We start from the raw sequence: 19,937 nt of genomic DNA on the forward strand, positions 1-19,937 counted from the left end.
GGTGCAGAGACTGGGGCCTTTCAGAACAGGTGTATATATACTGAGATCATGTGACAGATCATGTGACACTTAAATAAAGTCCACCTGTGCGCAATCTAACTAATTATGTGACTTCTGAAGGTAATTGGTTGCACCAGCTAGGGGCTTCATAGCAAAGGGGGTGAATACATATGCACGCACCACTTTTTCGTTTTTTACATTTTAGAATTTTTAAAACAAGTTATTTTTTTGCATTTCACTTCACCCATTTGGACTATTTTGTGTATGTCCATTACATAAAATCCATTTAAATTGCAGGTTGTAATGCAACAAAATAGGAAAAATGCCAAGGGGGATAAAAAATTTTGCAAGGCACTGTATTTTGATTTGACACCTAATGTTATACCATTCTTTCATTTCTATATACGGTAGCCTGGAAAAGAAACTAAAAGTACTTCAGTGTCTTACACACACACAGGACCGCACAACACAACACACATACCAGAGGACTGTGAGGTGTTACTGTTATGAAGGCTTTGAATAGGGTGCACTCGGATTTCATAGAGACGCCCTGAAATCCTCCTGCTCTTCAACAGGCTTCTGCTCCTATAATGTTGGGGAACAAACAACAAAAAACACACATGACTAATGTGTCTTGGAACGGATCTCAACAGTCTAACACAGCATTGCCCCAACTTTCACTGATGTGAAAGCAAATTCATGTCTGATAGGCACCACGCACCAGCTACATTTCATTCACCTATCCTGTTATCATATCAGTGCAGATGAAGGAGAGGAGACAGGAGCAGAGGAGGAGGCCATTTAAAATAATTGAGAGCCAAACATTGGTTGGCAAAATGTGAGTGTTCTCTCGGGCAGCGTCCCAATTACCCACACTTTGTAAACTCCCGTCAATGGTGAATTCCCTCCAGCTAAGGCTTTCAGAAAATCCAAAGCTTTTAAAATCCATGACGGGGAGTGAACACTTCGGAAAAAGCAGGCCTACGGGAGACAGAGACACACACACAGCCAGACCGACAGAGATACACAGGGCACTAGCTGTGGCTGCTAGTGGGTTCAGGGTAGACTCCAGAGGATTCAGGTGAGAGTGAGTAGTGAGAGTGAGTAGCGAGAAAGACCGAGATGGTTTCCATGTTTCCTTTGGCCTCCTCTCCTTCACTGCAGGCACCACCAGGCCCATGAACATAGCCAACAAAAAAAATTGCACGGGGGGAAAAATTAGGGAAATGTTTCTGTGTGGTTATTTCACACTGAGGTGAAGAAAAATTATACATTGAACTTCCAGGATGTGCCAAGTAGTAAATCAACAGAGTGGAAATATCAATACGAGCGCTGTAGAAGAAAAAAAATATCCAACACGTTCCACATGTTCAACGAATGATAGTTTTCCATGTTCACTCAAGTGAGCTCAAAAACACAGTTTTCCACATTCATCATATTCAACTTAGTTCTGACACATTTTTGCATGAGAGTTCAATTGAGGAGGATAGAGAGAATGAAGACTAGAGACTAGGTTTGTGTCCCAAAATGGCACCCTATTCTGTACATAGTGCACTATTGTTGACCACAGCCCTATAAGGGCCTGGTCAACAGTGGTGTACTATATAGAGAATAGGGTGCCATTTGGGATGCACAATAGAACTTACCTTCTGCGTGAAAAGGAGGAGGCGGTTGAGGAAGCCGATATATCTTGCTCCCACTCATCATTGGGGTCGTAAAACACGTCGTCATCTTTACAGGCGCTGCTGTCCCCCTGGGGAAGGAGAATAAATGACTGCTCAGTTTAACCCCAGTCTCATTTATTCATCTTAAATGAGAAATTACAGGAACGGAGGATGACCCTCATGCATAAACAAGCGTTTTGTAAATTAGGTGTGCACCGGCAAAATCCACAAAGGGCGGACTGACTGTTCCACTGATTGAGTGCGAGACAAACAGGGTGGGAGAATGCAGTCTAAATCGAAATTGATAGAGGTATGATAACTACCAACTAGATTAACCAGAGAGTATCCACATTTGAATAAAAATGCACCCAACACAGCTCTTTATATTCAGATGGACAACATATGCATTAGTAGCAAGGAATAACTCAAATGACTGTTACTAACCTGGTCGAGTTCCCTCATGGCGGCCAGGTTGCTCTGGAATTTCTCCAGACTCCAGAAGGTGGAGATGCCCAGTTTGGTGTTCTGCACCTGGACCTGCAGCTCTCCCTTTCCCCCTCCGCCCTCCTTTCCAGACCCCTCGTTTCTAAAAACAGTGAAGATAAGGATTAATCTAAAAAGGAAGAGAAAGAGACCTTGGACTCAATGAGACCCCACCCTGCCCAAATAAAGATTCAATTAAATAAAACAAGAGATAATTTCCTGATAGATGGATCTAGAGTAATATCTCAATATGCAGCAAAACAAAGGACTATTTCATATAAATATTTATTTCATATAAATATTTCATATAGATTCTCTCCGCTCGTACCTGCTGAAAACTGTGTTCTTCATGAGTTTGTCACTGATCTTGTTGGCTTCCTCGATCATCAGAGACAACTTCATGGCGTCCCACTGTGGAGGGACTTAAAGACAACAGACCACAGAGCATTAGTGTATTTCCTAGGGACAAAACGAAAGCAAACAGAACCAAACTGATGTACCCAAGTTTGTCCAATAGAAACTCTTGTTTCCTTTGCAAAAAAAAAGTTTTTCTACAGTTTGGACTAATGAATACACACCAGGTCATCAGAACTGTAACTAGCACTACAACACTAGAACCATGCTGTGACGTAATGGAAACGACACTTATCTTTACAACACAGTGTTAGCTATTAGTTTCGGTCCGTTTCCTCGTGAATACAACCCGAAGATGAAAATTCCCAACAACGGTTTACCGTTTTTCAGAGTCTGGCTTCCTTTCTGCGCCACTTTCCTTTGCATCTCCTCAAGGTCTTTGCCGATCTTCCTCTTCTCTGCCTCGAGGGCCTCCACCACCTTGGCCTGTCGGACACCGTGATCGGCCATGGCCTGCCGTGTGGCCTGGGCCTCCATGTGGAGGCGGAGACGTGTCTTGTGCGTGTCCACTTCCTGCTCCAGCTCCACCTTTGCAAACTGCAGCTCCTCCATCTTGGAGACCACCCGCTGCTGGTCCATCTCTTGACACCGCTTCCTTTTGCTCTCCTCCTCCTGGGGGAAGGAAAGCGCCATTGTCAATTAGTAAAAGGTCTTACAGGCCTAATGCAGTCGTTTTATGTATCAAATCATTTCTGTGTAACAAACAATTGAGTACATTACTGTAATAGATTTCCATGAAAAGAGGGCAAAAGTCGTTTTTTAAAAAACTATTTTCTCAAGCAAGAATTTTGCTAGGGCTGTCTAGAGTGGTCTGCGTGGGGAAAACTGAAAACTAGCTGTTATTCGTTGAAAGTTAAGTTGTCTATTAACCAATTTACCACATGGTGATGTCACCACAGAAATCTGAAACCTGTGCAGATTGTATTTTCTAAAAACAGCATAAAAGGATTATAGAAGGATCCAGACACTTTTTTTTTGCAATTTCACTTGTTTTTGAGAAACGGAAAAGCGCAGAGATTTGGTTGTTAAAAAGCAAACTTCTCAGGTTACACCGTTGTATGACTACAAAATGTTACACCTAACCTTTAAAATCAAGTAAAGGACATGGTCAGGTAAAAAAAAAAGTCACAAGGCCAGATGGAAACACCAAATTTGTCTGTAAACTTTCCAAATGTCGACAAAACACAGTAGACAAGGTGGGATCTTTTTGTGTCTGTAAAATGTATTATGCTAGAAATGGCGTAATGTATGCGCAAATATTGATATAATAACCATCATATTGAAATAAACTTGAGTCACGTGATTATATGTTCTGTGGTCCGCCCACTACAACTCAGGAAAGCATGCAGGTTATTAAGCTACAGATGAACTTCACAGGGTGGTGAAAGTGCACTAGGAGCTTGATGCTCCTTTCAATTAAATATCAAGGGTCTTATTCTGGTGACATGATCGATGCTTGGCTGCTGTTTGACAAATACAAAATTATCCCACTCTTAATAATCTCATCATGTAGGTAGCCTACTCGAACTGTATCTGCAAGCTGTTCGCTATGTAACGCAACATTTGTGGGAAATCCATCATTACAGTTGAAAATGCAATAGAAACCCATTTAACTTGCATTTTTTGTTCAGTACATGGGAATTTAAGCAGAAAAGTAATTCTGTGCATTAACGTCATCACGTACAGCCTTTTGTCTAGAGATTGAAACATCTCCGGCGCGAAAATGGGTATCCAGACCCAGGGTCAAGACCTCGACCCCGCCCTGTGCAACTGGGTCCTGGACTTTCTGACGGGCCGCACCCAGGTGAAGGTAGGAAACAACTCCACCCCACTGATCCTCAACACTGGGGGCCCACAAGGGTGCGTTCTTAGCCCCCTCCTGTACTCCCTGTTCACCCATGACTGTGTGGCCATGCACACTTCCAACACAATCATCAAGTTTGCAGATGACACTACAGTGGTAGGCTTGATTACCAACAACGACAAGGCCTACAGGGAGGTGGCGAGGGCCCTCGGAGTGTGCTGTCAGGAAAAGAACCTCTCACTCAACGTCAACAAAGGAGATGATCGTGGACTTCAGGAAACAGCAGAGGGAGCACCCCCCCATCCACATCGATGGTAGAGTAGTGGAGAAGGTGGAAAGTTAAGTTCCTCCGTGTACACATCACAGACAAACTGAAAAGGTCCACCCACACAGACAGCGTGGTGAAAAAGACGCAACAGCGCCTCTTCCACCTCAGGAGGCTGAAGAAATTTGGCTTGTCACCTAAAACACTCACAAACGTCTACAGATGCACAAACGAGAGCATCCTGTCGGACTGTATCACCGCCTGGTACGGCAACTGCACTGCCCTCAACCGCAAGGCTCTCCAGAGGGTAGTGCCGTCTGCACAACGCATCACCGGGGGCAAACTATCTGCCCTACAGCAACAGATGTCACAGACAGACCAAAAAGATCATCAAGGACAACAACCACCCGAGCCACTGCCTGTTCACCCCGCAATCATCCAGAAGGCGAGGTCAGTACAGGTGCATCAAAGATGGGACCAAGAGAATGAAAAACAGCTTCTATCTCAAGGCCATCAGACTGTTAAACAGCCATCACTAACAGAGAGGCTGTTGCCAACATACTGACTCAAATCTCTGGCCACTTTAATAAATGGACTTAATAAAGGTTTCACCAGTCACTTTAATAATGTTTACATATTATATTACCCAGCTCATATGTATATACTGTATTCTGTACCATCTACTGCCTCTCGCCTATGCTGCACGGCCATCCATATATTTATATGTACATATTCTTATTCATCCCATTACATTGTGTGTATAAGGTAGTTGTTGTGAATTTGTTAGATTACTTGTTAAATATTACCGCATTGTCAGAACTAGAAGAACAAGCATTTCGCAACACTCGCATTAACATCTGCTAACCATGTGTATGTGACCAATAAAATTGTATATTGTTTTTGCTGATTATTTTTACATTCGCATTCAAATCTGTCAGCAATTGGAGCAGATGACCACAAAACAGTATACTGAATGACTGACTACAAAATGTTACACCGTTGCAGGGTTTTTTCTGGATCAAAATTGGACTTAGGCGCTGGGCGTGGCCAACGTTGGACCGAGAAAACACTTAAGCGGCCCACCCAATACTTTTCTATGCAGAAAAAACCCTACCGTGGTATCCCTATGACTACAAAATGTTACACCGAGTGACTATGCCGGATAAGTAGCCAACACTTGTGGTGCGTCTGATTTAGCTGGTCATTGGTCAATTCAGTAGCCCTGGCATTAATGTTCCGGAGTTCTAAATTGAGCAGCTGCTGAAAAATGAGCTCCTGTATATATTGAGATTTAAATGTTTTTTTAGAGTGAAGTACATCGAAAAAAATCAAGAGAAAACTGCAAGACTCAATAGAAGACAAAACAAGGAACAAACCAAAAAAGACAGGCTTTTGAAAAATTAACTATTTTTCATAAAATTGTACAGTTATCTTAGCTAGCTGAATTGCTAGCAGAATTGTTTACTTGTTGCTAAGCAGTTGCTAGGGACTCTCCTGGAAGAAGCTAGCTAGCTTACAAAGAATAACAACAAAAAATATCTAGTTAACAGAAGAAAGGAAGACAAAATAAGGACAAAGGACAGAAGAAAAAGGAAAAGAAAGAGGACAACAAAGTGAAACAGTCAGCACTTCTATTGCAACTTCGTATTTCGTCGTCCTAACATAGTCTACACTGCTATCTGCCCAGCAGCTAGCCAGCTAGCAAACGTCCACCGTCTACCGAATAGCAGCACTGTAGAAACTATTACACTCAACTGAACGACTTGATTAGTGTAGTGTTAGCTAGCTACATAGTTGTCTTTGCTGTCTTCGTATCCAAGATAATTGTGTAGTTTAGAGCGTGTAGTCTTAGAGTGATTATCTTAATTTACCGAGGTTAGCTAGCCAGCTATTTGTCGTCCTTAACATAGGAGACACTGCTAGCTAGCCAACAGCTAGCCAACGTCTACTGAATAGAACTTCCGCACTCAACAACCCGGTCGCATTCCGCTTCGCTCCACAGGTAGTATCACATTTTCATTTCATTTCATTACAGCACAACGGTTTGATTTGTTTGATCGTAGCTAGCTACATAGCTAGCTACATAGCCGTCTGTGTATCAAAGATAATTGTGTAGTCTAGAGCGATTTTCTAGGTTAGCTAGCCAGCTATTGTCGTTCTTTTAACGCAACGTAACGTAATCAACACTGCTAGCTAGCTAGCCCCCGAATAGCAGCACTGTAGAAACTATTACACTCAGCGGAACGACTTGATTAGTGTAGTGTCAACAACGCAGCCACTGCCAGCTAGTCTACAAAGTCAACAACGCAGCCACTGCCAGCTAGCCTACTTCAGCAGTACTGTATCATTTTAATCATTTTAGTCAATAAGATTCTTGCTACGTAAGCTTAACTTTCTGAACATTCGAGACGTGTAGTCCACTTGTCATTCCAATCTCCTTGCATTAGCGTAGCCTCTTTTGTAGCCTGTCAACTATGTGTCTGTCTATCCCTGTTATCTCCTCTGCACAGACCATACAAACGCTCCACACCGCGTGGCCGCGGCCACCCTAATCTGGTGGTCCCAGCGCACGACCCACGTGGAGTTCCAGGTCTCCGGTAGCCTCTGGAACTGCCGATCTGCGGCCAACAAGGCAGAGTTCATCTCAGCCTATGCCTCCCTCCAGTCCCTCGACTTCTTGGCACTGACGGAAACATGGATCACCACAGATAACACTGCTACTCCTACTGCTCTCTCTTCGTACGCCCACGTGTTCTCGCACACCCCGAGAGCTTCTGGTCAGCGGGGTGGTGGCACCGGGATCCTCATCTCTCCCAAGTGGTCATTCTCTCTTTCTCCCCTTACCCATCTGTCTATCGCCTCCTTTGAATTTCATGCTGTCACAGTTACCAGCCCTTTCAAGCTTAACATCCTTATCATTTATCGCCCTCCAGGTCCCCTCGGAGAGTTCATCAATGAGCTTGATGTCTTGATAAGCTCCTTTCCTGAGGACGGCTCACCTCTCACAGTTCTGGGCGACTTTAACCTCCCCACGTCTACCTTTGACTCATTCCTCTCTGCCTCCTTCTTTCCACTCCTTTCCTCTTTTGACCTCACCCTCTCACCTTCCCCCCTACTCACAAGGCAGGCAATACGCTCGACCTCATCTTTACTAGATGCTGTTCTTCCACTAACCTCATTGCAACTCCCCTCCAAGTCTCCGACCACTACCTTGTATCCTTTTCCCTCTCGCTCTCATCCAACACTTCCCACACTGCCCCTACTCGGATGGTATCGCGCCGTCCCAACCTTCGCTCTCTCTCCCCGCTACGCTCTCCTCTTCCATCCTATCATCTCTTCCCTCTGCTCAAACCTTCTCCAACCTATCTCCTGATTCTGCCTCCTCAACCCTCCTCTCCTCCCTTTCTGCATCCTTTGACTCTCTATGTCCCCTATCTTCCAGGCCGGCTCGGTCCTCCCCTCCCGCTCCGTGGCTCGACGACTCATTGCGAGCTCACAGAACAGGGCTCCGGGCAGCCGAGCGGAAATGGAGGAAAACTCGCCTCCCTGCGGACCTGGCATCCTTTCGCTCCCTCCTCTCTACATTTTCCTCCTCTGTCTCTGCTGCTAAAGCCACTTTCTACCACTCTAAATTCCAAGCATCTGCCTCTAACCCTAGGAAGCTCTTTGCCACCTTCTCCTCCCTCCTGAATCCTCCCCCTCCTCCCTCTCTGCAGATGACTTCGTCAACCATTTTGAAAAGAAGGTCGACGACATCCGATCCTCGTTTGCTAAGTCAAACGACACCGCTGGTTCTGCTCACACTGCCCTACCCGGTGCTCTGACCTCTTTCTCCCCTCTCTCTCCAGATGAAATCTCGCGTCTTGTGACGGCCGGCCGCCCAACAACCTGCCCGCTCGACCCTATCCCCTCCTCTCTTCTCCAGACTATTTCCGGAGACCTTCTCCCTTACCTCACCTCGCTCATCAACTCATCCCTGACCGCTGGCTACGTCCCTTCCGTCTTCAAGAGAGCGAGAGTTGCACCCCTTCTGAAAAAACCTACACTCGATCCCTCCGATGTCAACAACTACAGACCAGTATCCCTTCTTTCTTTTCTCTCCAAAACTCTTGAACGTGCCGTCCTTGGCCAGCTCTCCCGCTATCTCTCTCAGAATGACCTTCTTGATCCAAATCAGTCAGGTTTCAAGACTAGTCATTCAACTGAGACTGCTCTTCTCTGTATCACGGAGGCGCTCCGCACCGCTAAAGCTAACTCTCTCTCCTCTGCTCTCATCCTTCTAGACCTATCGGCTGCCTTCGATACTGTGAACCATCAGATCCTCCTCTCCACCCTCTCCGAGTTGGGCATCTCCGGCGCGGCCCACGCTTGGATTGCGTCCTACCTGACAGGTCGCTCCTACCAGGTGGCGTGGCGAGAATCTGTCTCCTCACCACGCGCTCTCACCACTGGTGTCCCCCAGGGCTCTGTTCTAGGCCCTCTCCTATTCTCGCTATACACCAAGTCACTTGGCTCTGTCATAACCTCACATGGTCTCTCCTATCATTGCTATGCAGACGACACACAATTAATCTTCTCCTTTCCTCCTTCTGATGACCAGGTGGTGAATCGCATCTCTGCATGTCTGGCAGACATATCAGTGTGGATGACGGATCACCACCTCAAGCTGAACCTCGGCAAGACGGAGCTGCTCTTCCTCCCGGGAAGGACTGCCCGTTCCATGATCTCGCCATCACGGTTGACAACTCCATTGTGTCCTCCTCCCAGAGCGCTAAGAACCTTGGCGTGATCCTGGACAACACCCTGTCGTTCTCAACTAACATCAAGGCGGTGGCCCGTTCCTGTAGGTTCATGCTCTACAACATCCGCAGAGTACGACCCTGCCTCACACAGGAAGCGGCGCAGGTCCTAATCCAGGCACTTGTCATCTCCCGTCTGGATTACTGCAACTCGCTGTTGGCTGGGCTCCCTGCCTGTGCCATTAAACCCCTACAACTCATCCAGAACGCCGCAGCCCGTCTGGTGTTCAACCTTCCCAAGTTCTCTCACGTCACCCCGCTCCTCCGCTCTCTCCACTGGCTTCCAGTTGAAGCTCGCATCCGCTACAAGACCATGGTGCTTGCCTACGGAGCTGTGAGGGGAACGGCACCTCAGTACCTCCAGGCTCTGATCAGGCCCTACACCCAAACAAGGGCACTGCGTTCATCCACCTCTGGCCTGCTCGCCTCCCTACCACTGAGGAAGTACAGTTCCCGCTCAGCCCAGTCAAAACTGTTCGCTGCTCTGGCTCCCCAATGGTGGAACACACTCCCTCACGACGCCAGGACAGCGGAGTCAATCACCACCTTCCGGAGACACCTGAAACCCCACCTCTTTAAGGAATACCTAGGATAGGATAAAGTAATCCTTCTCACCCCCCTTAAAAGATTTAGATGCACTATTGTAAAGTGGCTGTTCCACTGGATGTCATAAGGTGAATGCACCAATTTGTAAGTCGCTCTGGATAAGAGCGTCTGCTAAATGACTTAAATGTAATGTAAATGTAATTACACCGTTACACCAAATGACTCACATTATACAAGACAGTGAAGACACCATGGTACTTTACATAAGGTCTGATGTGAACATGAAGGCAGTGGCCGAGATTTGTCAGTGATTTCATTCACACATTAGTCCTACATGTGCGTAAAGCCATGGGTTGGCGTAAAGCCATGGGTTGGCGTACCAGTTCTCTCTCCAGGGCTTTGATCCTGTTCTCATACTGAGTCTTCTGGTCAGACAGCTCCTTCTGGGCCATCTCTTTGGCCACCTGGATCCCCTGCATCATCTCCTCTTTGGCCTTCAGTCTGGCCTCCTCGATCTCCTCTTCCAGTCTAGAAAGAAACAAAATGGCCTCCTAATTGCATTAACAAGTTTTCGAACAAGTGCAGTATTGCATCATCGATGTGATCATCTAAAAATATTTTCATCCAGTACGCATGGGACTTTCAGTTATTCACATTGACGTGTGACAGGAATCATATCGCAATCGTTTCTGAATCTTGTGGTCGACTCACTGCGCTCTTTGCCCGGAGAGCAGCTCATTTTTGGCAAACTCAAAGTCCTTATGGCCATCGCCGTCGCCCGTCCAGCATGACACGCGTTTCCCAGACTGCACCTCTGCCGGGTGGTTGAAGCGGAAGTAATGGTCGCCGCCCAGGATCACCCTGTCACCCTAGAAACCACAGAGATATATAAAAAATGTTTTTAAAAAAACGTGAGTGATTCATGATTGAGCTCACAGTCAGGTCTCTAATATTGTACCTTGTGCTTTTTATTATTCATCGTATGTGTGTACACAATACGTACATGATGCAGGACAGTGGTCTCAGATACCAGGTTCCCGTTGACAAAGGTCTTGGCGTTTTCTATGGGGATGATGCTGACTTCACCATTCACATTGGAAATTACACTGGAAAGGAACAGTTTAGTCAATTCTAGCCATAACGCAACTGAAACCATACAAGAATTACATCAAAAGGACACTGGAATAGAGGTGTTTCCTATGAAATAACCTGGAGAAGAAAGAACAAATCTACAGACAGAAGGACCGACAGGTCAAGAACGACGACAAAATTACACTGGAATAAAGTTATTTCATGTCAAACAAACAATAAAATATAAGCAAGTGACAGACGGGACTCATTAGTAGGCTATACGAGGCTATGGTACGATTGTTTTTCCCATGTGTAACTCCGCGTTGTTTTTGTTACACTGCTTTGCTTTATCTTGGCCAGGTCGCAGTTGTAAATGAGAACTTGTTCTCAACTGGCCTACCTGGTTAAATAAAGATAAAAAATAAATACATTTTTTTAATTTGTGCTTCCCCTTTTTAAAAGACGCTATTTAAAACCAAAGAGGTGGGTCGGTTCTCCTCACCAGTGGTGGTCTGCAATAAGGGCCCCAGACAGCTGGATGTCGTAGGTGGACGCTGACTTGTGCTGGCCGACCTTGGTCTGTCCCTCCTTAATCATGTATAACAGCATCTCCGACAGCTGCGGGTCCTCGTTCAGGTTTACCAGGTTGGGCAGCCGGTTGTCCACCTTAAACGTGATGCCCGCTTTCTGAGAGGGAGACAGGGAGAGGGAAGCAGACAAATATAGGAAGGAATTGACTTTGAAAAAATGTACAATAGACAATGTTTTTAATACAAGGTGTTAAAAATATATTAAGGATCATTCTTGCTGAAACCCTCATATTAAACACCAATGGTATTCACTAAATTGGTTTATATATAGGATAACAACTTTTTCATTATTATTTGATTGTTTTACATGTGATAGGGCCACAGAGGGCCAGAGATAATTACAGACATCTGTGATAATCTGAAGTACACAAAAAGGCCACAAGATGTCATCTGATGAAATTAAAACGTGAAAGTTAGCAAAATTCTGGTACTTTACTGTTAACTTAAAAAGTTTTGAGTAATATCATTATATCAGTAAAAATATCAGTAAAATCAAGGTCATTTTCCACTTAAAACAAACTAAAACTGACCTGTAATTCTTTGGTTTCCTCACGTTTGCGTTTCTCTGCCTGCTCCAGCTTCTCTCTCCACGCTCTGACAAGAGGTAAAGGAATCAGATTAAAGTAACAAACCAAGACTAAAACAGTTGTTCGGACCCATTTTCATATTTTGCTACCTAGATCAGACCCTCTCTGGTACTAGTGCCTAAGGCGTGTGGAGGTTGTATGGTGGTCACCTGTGGGCCTCGGCCATCTCCCTCTCCTGCTGGGTTAGCTGGCTCTTCAGAGCTAAGATCTCCTGCTGGAAGAGGTTAATTTTCTCCGGCTCGATGCCCTGAGAGCTCATTTGAGCAGCCCGCAGCTTCTCCACCTCAGCTTTCAGCTCTAGTAAACAAAGACACAAACGACATTGTTTGTTAAATTGCCAACAAAACAGAAAAGTGAGGAGCCATTTTGTATGAGCTTTTGTTCATAACAATCACATGTATGATGTCAAAAGACAACTTATTCTTGCAACCTACCCTTTAATACACATAATATGGTGATACACCACAGAAGGTAGATGTGGCGCAGCTATCTCCTTTCAATAATACCTGCATGACAGTTGACTTAGCCCCCGTGTAAAGTGACAGTGTATAACTATGTCCCGAAGGCAAGGTTAGAGCCGGGCTACCTAATTCAATCTCGTGATGGATAGATAGGAAAAAGAGAGCGAGAAAGACAGAGAGATGGGTGGTGGCATGGCGAGGGAGAGCGAGGCTGACCTCTTATGAGCTTGGCGTTGGTGTCCTCGTTGACCTTGGCCACGTTGATGATCATGCGGGCCTGCTTGGCGTACCGCAGCGTGCTCAAACTCTCCTCCACATTGCTGCCCGCCGGGCTCAGGGTGGCGATCATGGCCGTCTTGGAGTTTCCACCCAGGCTCTCCTTCAGCAGCCTGGACACACGGGCGACACAAACAACATTCAGTTTACCTCTCGACAAAACGACTTACTTCACAAACTGACTTTACCAACCTCTCGCAATTTCATAAGGATATCTTGTACAGGTAGTGGCATTGCCAACAACACAAACCATGATCTTATCCCCACATAGTTAATCCATGTTAAATAGTACCAATGTTTCTATTGAGGATTCTAAACCTCAATATCTCCTCCTTCTCATTAGTTTCAAAAGCTTGATGAAATATGTTTGTAGTTTACAATACTGTGGTGTGGCAAGGTAAGGGTCGATTCCATTTCAATTAAATCTCTAACTTGATAATGGAATTCAGCCCATCCCAATTGTTTGTATAACAAGAATTCAACTCTTTAGCCTGTCAGTGAAGTTTCTCTTACTCACCATGTGAGCACAGAGTCCCTATAGGGAGTGAAGACCTTCCTCTTGGTCTGGGCCTGCTCTGACAAGGCAGAGATCACCTTCCCCAGGGTCAGCAGCGACTTGTTGATGCTGGCACCCTCCTGGGATACAGGGGAATAGGATACAGTTAGGCTGGATGGATTTGATAGAGAGAACAGATTGGCTCCAATTTGACTGGTTTTGAACTTTGCAAAAAATAAATGACAAATAGTGGGAAATGTCATTCCGAGGAAATTCACTTCCTAATATAGGATAGGCTATATTTTACGCTTCGACATTGACTGGAAATGAATATTGATAACACATTTGTCTATGCCTGCAAATCGTCTTTCTCTCGTTGTTGCGCCTATGACCCATGTGCGTCTCAATTAAATAGCCTGAAGGCTATATGCATAGGCGGAAAAGCAGAACCTAGTTGTACAGTCGTGGCCAAAAGTTGAGAATGACACAAATATGAATTTCCACAAAGTTTGCTGCTTCAGTGTCTTTAGATATTATTGTCAGATGTTACTATGGAATACTGAAGTATAATTACAAGCATTTAAGTGTCAAAGGCTTTTATTGACAATTACATGAAGTTGATGCAAAGAGTCGATATTTGCAGTGTTGCCCCTTCTTTTTCAAGACCTCTGTAATCCGCCCTGGCATGCTGTCAATTAACTTCTGGGCCACACTGGGCCTGACTGATGGCAGCCCATTCTTGCATAATCAATGCTTGGAGTTTGTCAGAATTTGTGGAGTTTTGTTTGTCCACCCGCCTCTTGAGGAAGCAACCCCACACATGAATGGTCTCAGGATGCTTTACTGTTGGCATGACACAGGACTGATTGTAGCGCTCACCTTGTCTCCTCCGGACAAGCTTTTTTTCCAGATGCCCCAAACAATGGGAAAGGGGATTCATCAGAAAATGACTTTACCCCAGTCCTCAGCAGTCCAATCCCTGTACCTTCTGGAGAATATCAGTCTATCCCTGATGTTTTTCCTGGAGAGAAGTGGCTTCTTTGCTGCCCTTCTTGACACCAGGCCATCCTCCAAAGGTCTTCGCCTCACTGTGCGTACGGATGCACTCACACCTGCCTGCTGCCATTCCTGAGCAAGCTCTGTCCTGGTGGTGCCCCGATCCCGCAGCGGAATCAACTTTAGGAGACGGTCCTGGTGCTTGCTGGACTTTCTTGGGCTCCCTGAAGCCTTCTTCACAACATTTGAACCGCTCTCCTTGAAGTTCTTGATGATGCGATAAATGGTTGATTTTAAGGTGCAATCTTACTGGCAGCAATATCCTTGCCTGTGAAGCCCTTTTTGTGCAAAGCAATGAAGACGGCAAGTGTTTCCTTGCAGGTAACCACGGTTGACAGAGGAATTCACAATGATTCCAAGCACTACACTCCTTTTGAAGCTTCCAGTCTGTTATTCAAACTCAATCAGCATGACAGTGATCTCTAGCCTTGTCAACACTCACACCTGTGTTAACGAGATAATCACTGACATGATGTCAGCTGGTCCTTTTGTGGCAGGGCTGAAATGCAGTGGAAATGTTTTTGGGGGATTCAGCTCATATGCATGGCAAAGAGGGACTTCGCAATTAATTGCAATTCATCTGATCACTCTTCATAACATTCTGGAGTATATGAAAACTGCCATCATACAAACTGAGGCAGCAAACCTTGTGAACATTCATGTGTCATTCTCAAAACTTTTGCCCAAGGCTGTATATTCAAGGAAATTAACTTCCTAAACATATGATAGCTAGGCTATAATTAGGCTCCAACATTGACTGGACATAAATATTTATAACACATTTATTTTACTGTGTGCAAATCATCCCGCTCATAAAAGTCCATCAAAAAGTATATCAAGTGCAGTGCACAAATGTCCGCTCTCCTATTCTATTTCACTCAAACCTTCGGGTTCAGGCCGTCGGGTTCAGAACCAGTTTCTTGCAGGAGCGGGTGGGAGTCGGACAAGAGGTCAGCGAGAGCGGGATGAAGAAATCAAGTCCAACTACCAGTGCTTACCCTGAGGCGGTCTCCGCTGGTCTGGGCTGAGGAGCAGCGTTCGCTGCCGGCCAAGTCCACCAGGTTGATCCTGCTGGTGATCCTGTGGTCATGTTCTTCCCCTTCCACAAACTCAGTCTACACAGACAGAGAACAGTCACACACACACGAAACATACAAGTAACTGATAAAATAATGGAAACACTCAAGTAAATGAGGGATACAAAGTAGGTGTTAATTAAGCAATTACCATCCCATCATACTTAGGGTGATATATAAAAATGCTGGGCAGGCCATTATTTGAGCTACTAAGGTCCCATAGGATGACCATGCTTCCAGCCACAGGGCAAGAACAGTCACTGAATGGTTTGATGAGCATGAAAATTATGTAAACCATATGCCATGGAAGTCTCAGTCACCAGATCTCAACCCAATTGCACACATATGGGAGTCTCTGGAGCAACGCCTGAGTGTTTTCCACCTCCAAACACAAAACATCAAATTATGGAATTTCTTGTGGAAGAATGATGTCGTATCCTTCCAATAGAGTTCCAGACACTTGTAGAATCTATGCCAAGGTGCATCGAAGCTGTTTTGGATTGTGGTTGCCTTATTAAGACCCTTTATGTTTGCGTTTCCTTTATTTTGGCAGTTAGCTGTATGTGTGTATTCAAACAGAAAAGGAGATGAGCGACACACAAATGAAACAAATGTGCATAAAAACAGAAACACGAAGAACCACAAACACAAAGGACACAAGACAAACAGACCCAGATTGTCATCAGTGGGTGGATAATATGCATTTTGATGCACAAAGTAACGCTAACAGCATACACACACAAAGAGACAGGGCGGGGAGGTTCACCTTGGTCTGGGTCATAACCAGCGTAAATACGGAGTGGGATCGGGAGCTCTTGTCGTTCATGCCCGTGGCTGCAGTGGCTCGCTGCTTGTTCCCAAGCTCCAGCCAACCCTGGCAAGAGTGTGTATTCACCACAGATTTACTGAGCAGTGTTCAAAAGTGGTAAGAGCTCGCCTTAAACCACTGCGCCACTCGAGAGGCTATTAATGGCATTTCTATCTGCAACGTTCAACAATGTTTGACAACTGAACGTGGCCCAGTGTTAAGAAATTGTGTCTGCAAAGCAACTTACCTGAATGTCCGCATAGGAGCTCACCACATTCCTGTGAGCAAACATATAGTCAGTGAGTGAATCCATAAGACTAGCAATCCATCATTACATTTAACAAGATAAGAATGGAAAGAGTACGTTTGCTCACGTTGTCAGCTCAGCAACGTAAGGCCCGTTGACTGGATGTTCCCTCACCCTTAACTACAAAAACAGAGCATTTGGTCATTACTAAGCTCATTGATGTAAAATGGCATTGAGAAACAACACAGATCATAGGGCCATTCAATAGAAATGTCAGGATTGAAATGTCATGTTTCAATTCATATCGGTTATAGGGAGTTTGTCCTACTCACAGGCCACCTCTTTTGGTTTTGTTCATTCCTGGCAATGAGCAGGTCATGGATTTTCTCATTGTACACCTCAAAGTAGCTCATCTCCAGATGACATGTAACCTGTAATACAGCGACAGCCACATAAAAATGCATTGCATGATAACTGAACAGAGTCAACAATATGTGCAACTTGGTAGGAATATTATCTGAATTAATAGCCAATAGGGTACCTCCTGATTATCAACCACAGACAGCCTAGAGAAGAGCTCCTCGCAGAATCTTGGTGTTACACCTGCCTCTTCCCCAACACCCATCATACTGCAGGAGAGTAACAGAAGAACATATAGTCCAATTGAACATATGGATGCAACCACAGTTTACCAGGCTTGCGTCACAAAGGAACATTACATTAGACCAGGGTTTCCTCATCTTAGCCCTGGGTGCACGTTTTGGTTTTTGCCCTAGCACTACACAGCCCATTCAAATAACAAACTCATCTTCAAGCTTTGATTATTTGATTCAGCTGTGTAGTGCTAGGGCAAAAACCAAAACATGCACCCCGGTGGGGGCCCAGGACCGAATTTGGGAAACCTTGCATTAGAACCAATACATTATACGATTTGAGTGTTTCTTCAAGTTGTGGGAGTGAGCCTTACGTGTAAGACTTCCCAGATCCAGTTTGGCCATATGCAAACAGACAGGTGTTGAAGCCCTCAAAGGCCCTCTCCAGAAGTGGCTTTGCTAGTTTTTCATACACCGTCTGCTGGCTGGCAAAGCCGGGGTCGCTTTTGTCGACGGAACAGAAGGAGAAGTCATACGTGAAGGAGTAGCTCTGCTTGGTGTCTGGATGTTGGACAAGAGTCTCCTGGTTATCCATGAAGATCACCTGCAATGCTTTCTCAGTCTTCTCCCTGAATATGAATGAAAGGCATATATTTCATTGTCATTATTTAAGTCACTATTTATGGATAACTGTAGAAACAAATTAGTAGAATACAAGTTCAAAGACAGCAATATTTATTCCAAACAATAAAAATGTCATTAAGAGCTGGCTGAATGCAATTTCAATTAACAATTCATCACAAGCAGATGCTACATATTTATACCTGGTGTTGAATGGCCTCATTCTGACCGCAACTGTCACGGCACTGTTCTCCATTTTCAGGGTACCCTGTTCGTGCTTTAGCATCGCACTGGGTGGGAGCAAAAGCTCGGTGGAGAAGGTAGGCGCAGGAGTCGAGGACCTAGCCATGGTCAGGTCGCCATGGGTTGAGTACTTTCTCACCTGCCCGTGCAGCAAGTTGGAGGTCACGTTTGCTCTTTGACTACTGACCAGAAACTTGTTAGTATGGGGAGTTGCAACAGGCTTTGCAGCTTCGACAGTCACCTGTGAGTGTGTCTTCGGCCTCTCTAGGCCTACCGTTTTTTCTGCCACCACTTTTGGGATCTCTTTCCCAGCCAACCTCTCAAAGGCATCCTTCTTTGCTGTGATTTTCTCAAATGGAGTCATTTTTGTGGGTGTTGAAAAAGTTCTGGTATGATCCTCGGGTTTTGTCACATCTACTTTACCCGGGGCTGCTGGCTGTTTTGGTGCAAATAGTTTGACTCCTTTAGAAGGAGTGTTTAAAAGATGAACAGCTTCTCTTGATTTACTTCTAGATGAGCTGTCCCTCAGACTGAATGACCGCAATACAACTGCACTAACAGGCGTTCGAGGGTTTGATTCAGAGAGAACTTTGAAATGTTGAGAGTCGGTACTGCTGACCCAGTGTTTTCTCGAGCTCTCTGTTGCTTTGCTGGTGTCATTACTTGCGCTTTTGTCAATTGAACCTGTCCTGGTTCTGCGTTGCAACGTGAGTCTTTTCTCGGGTACCGGTGTCTTATTCTGAGTGATTTCCATTGTATTTTCACTCATCACAGTGTCGCCGTTCGTACCCGTTTTCCTCTGTAGAGTGAGACGCCCTCGACCGGGGGTGCCATTCCTCTGACCTCCGGTTTTTGACAGTGCAGAGTTCAAATAGGTCGTGTTTATCTCCTTGGTTTTATCCAATGTCAATAATTTCGTATCGTCCCCTTTGGTCATTCCTCGCGCAGCTTTTTGGTCTTTCGTGTCAGGAACCCTTGATGTCAAGAAATGGTCATAAAAAGCGGTGTGCTTTTTCGCTGATGTCGAATATAAAGACATGGCTGAGTTTATTTAAAAAATAATAATAAATGTATTACAAACTTTCGTCAACTCCAAAAGAAAAATGTTACCAACGTTATCCTGTAGACAAATCAATGAAAGTGCACATCTTCCCCTGCAAAAAGTTTAAAGTTAACGTTAGTTGTATTAAGAAATGGATCATTCGGACATGAGCTGGCTAGACAACAATGCATGCGGTTTTATTTGGTCGTTTAGTTGGTGTACGACGTTAGCTTAGCTAGCTAAATTAGCCAGCTAACGTTAGCTAACTGTCCATAACACATTGCAAAGCTGAACATGATCATCTGATCAATTTAATAAGTAAACGTGAAACGTTAATATAATTCGGACATTCACATTTATATTTGCCAGCTCCTTCTCAAAACCGAAGAATTTAACAATTTCTTCGGAGTTTGTTTACCATTTCACTGTAGTGGTTGACATCTGCCCCGCGTCGATTTCAAACTCCTATCAGTGGTGTGCTATTGGCTAGACACATATTACGTCACCGTCCACAGCAGAGCCTGTGTTTAAAAGGTAGATGGCAGTATTTCCACGCTTGAGACTAGATCCATCGTCTCAACAAAATGCACAACTACACTACATGATCAAAAGTATGTGGACACCTGCTTGTCGAACATCTCATTCTAAAATCATGTGCATTAATATGGAGCTGGTCCCCACCACTCTTCTGGGAAGGCTTTCCACTAAAAGTTGTAACATTGCTGCAAGGACTTGCTTCCATTCAGCCACAAGAGTATTCGGAAGGTCGGGCACTGATGTTGGGCGATTAGGCCT

General features: G+C 45.0%; 1 protein-coding gene across 1 annotated transcript in view; it reads right to left on the reverse strand.

The window, feature by feature from the left end:
- The window catches only part of kif14 (kinesin family member 14), a 50,832-nt gene extending 31,220 nt beyond the window's left edge, over positions 1 to 19,612 (reverse strand). Inside the window, exons 1-22 of the mRNA XM_035774525.1 lie at positions 19,561 to 19,612; positions 18,061 to 19,254; positions 17,611 to 17,865; positions 17,185 to 17,272; positions 16,976 to 17,074; positions 16,771 to 16,823; positions 16,644 to 16,674; positions 16,355 to 16,462; positions 15,511 to 15,627; positions 13,478 to 13,596; positions 12,901 to 13,073; positions 12,373 to 12,520; positions 12,167 to 12,230; positions 11,549 to 11,733; positions 10,979 to 11,081; positions 10,687 to 10,844; positions 10,356 to 10,503; positions 2,882 to 3,173; positions 2,476 to 2,569; positions 2,109 to 2,250; positions 1,647 to 1,753; positions 482 to 585 (exon numbers count right to left, since the gene is read on the reverse strand). Of these exons, the coding sequence (XP_035630418.1) occupies positions 482 to 585; positions 1,647 to 1,753; positions 2,109 to 2,250; positions 2,476 to 2,569; positions 2,882 to 3,173; positions 10,356 to 10,503; positions 10,687 to 10,844; positions 10,979 to 11,081; positions 11,549 to 11,733; positions 12,167 to 12,230; positions 12,373 to 12,520; positions 12,901 to 13,073; positions 13,478 to 13,596; positions 15,511 to 15,627; positions 16,355 to 16,462; positions 16,644 to 16,674; positions 16,771 to 16,823; positions 16,976 to 17,074; positions 17,185 to 17,272; positions 17,611 to 17,865; positions 18,061 to 19,139 (3,667 nt within the window). The 5' untranslated portion in view covers positions 19,140 to 19,254; positions 19,561 to 19,612. The remainder of the gene's footprint in view (positions 1 to 481; positions 586 to 1,646; positions 1,754 to 2,108; positions 2,251 to 2,475; positions 2,570 to 2,881; positions 3,174 to 10,355; positions 10,504 to 10,686; positions 10,845 to 10,978; positions 11,082 to 11,548; positions 11,734 to 12,166; positions 12,231 to 12,372; positions 12,521 to 12,900; positions 13,074 to 13,477; positions 13,597 to 15,510; positions 15,628 to 16,354; positions 16,463 to 16,643; positions 16,675 to 16,770; positions 16,824 to 16,975; positions 17,075 to 17,184; positions 17,273 to 17,610; positions 17,866 to 18,060; positions 19,255 to 19,560) is intronic.
- Between the last annotated feature and the right edge of the window lie 325 nt (positions 19,613 to 19,937).

The sequence above is a fragment of the Oncorhynchus keta genome, chromosome 1 (genome assembly GCF_023373465.1).
Source record: "Oncorhynchus keta strain PuntledgeMale-10-30-2019 chromosome 1, Oket_V2, whole genome shotgun sequence".
In the NCBI taxonomy this organism is placed as follows: Eukaryota; Metazoa; Chordata; class Actinopteri; order Salmoniformes; family Salmonidae; genus Oncorhynchus; species Oncorhynchus keta.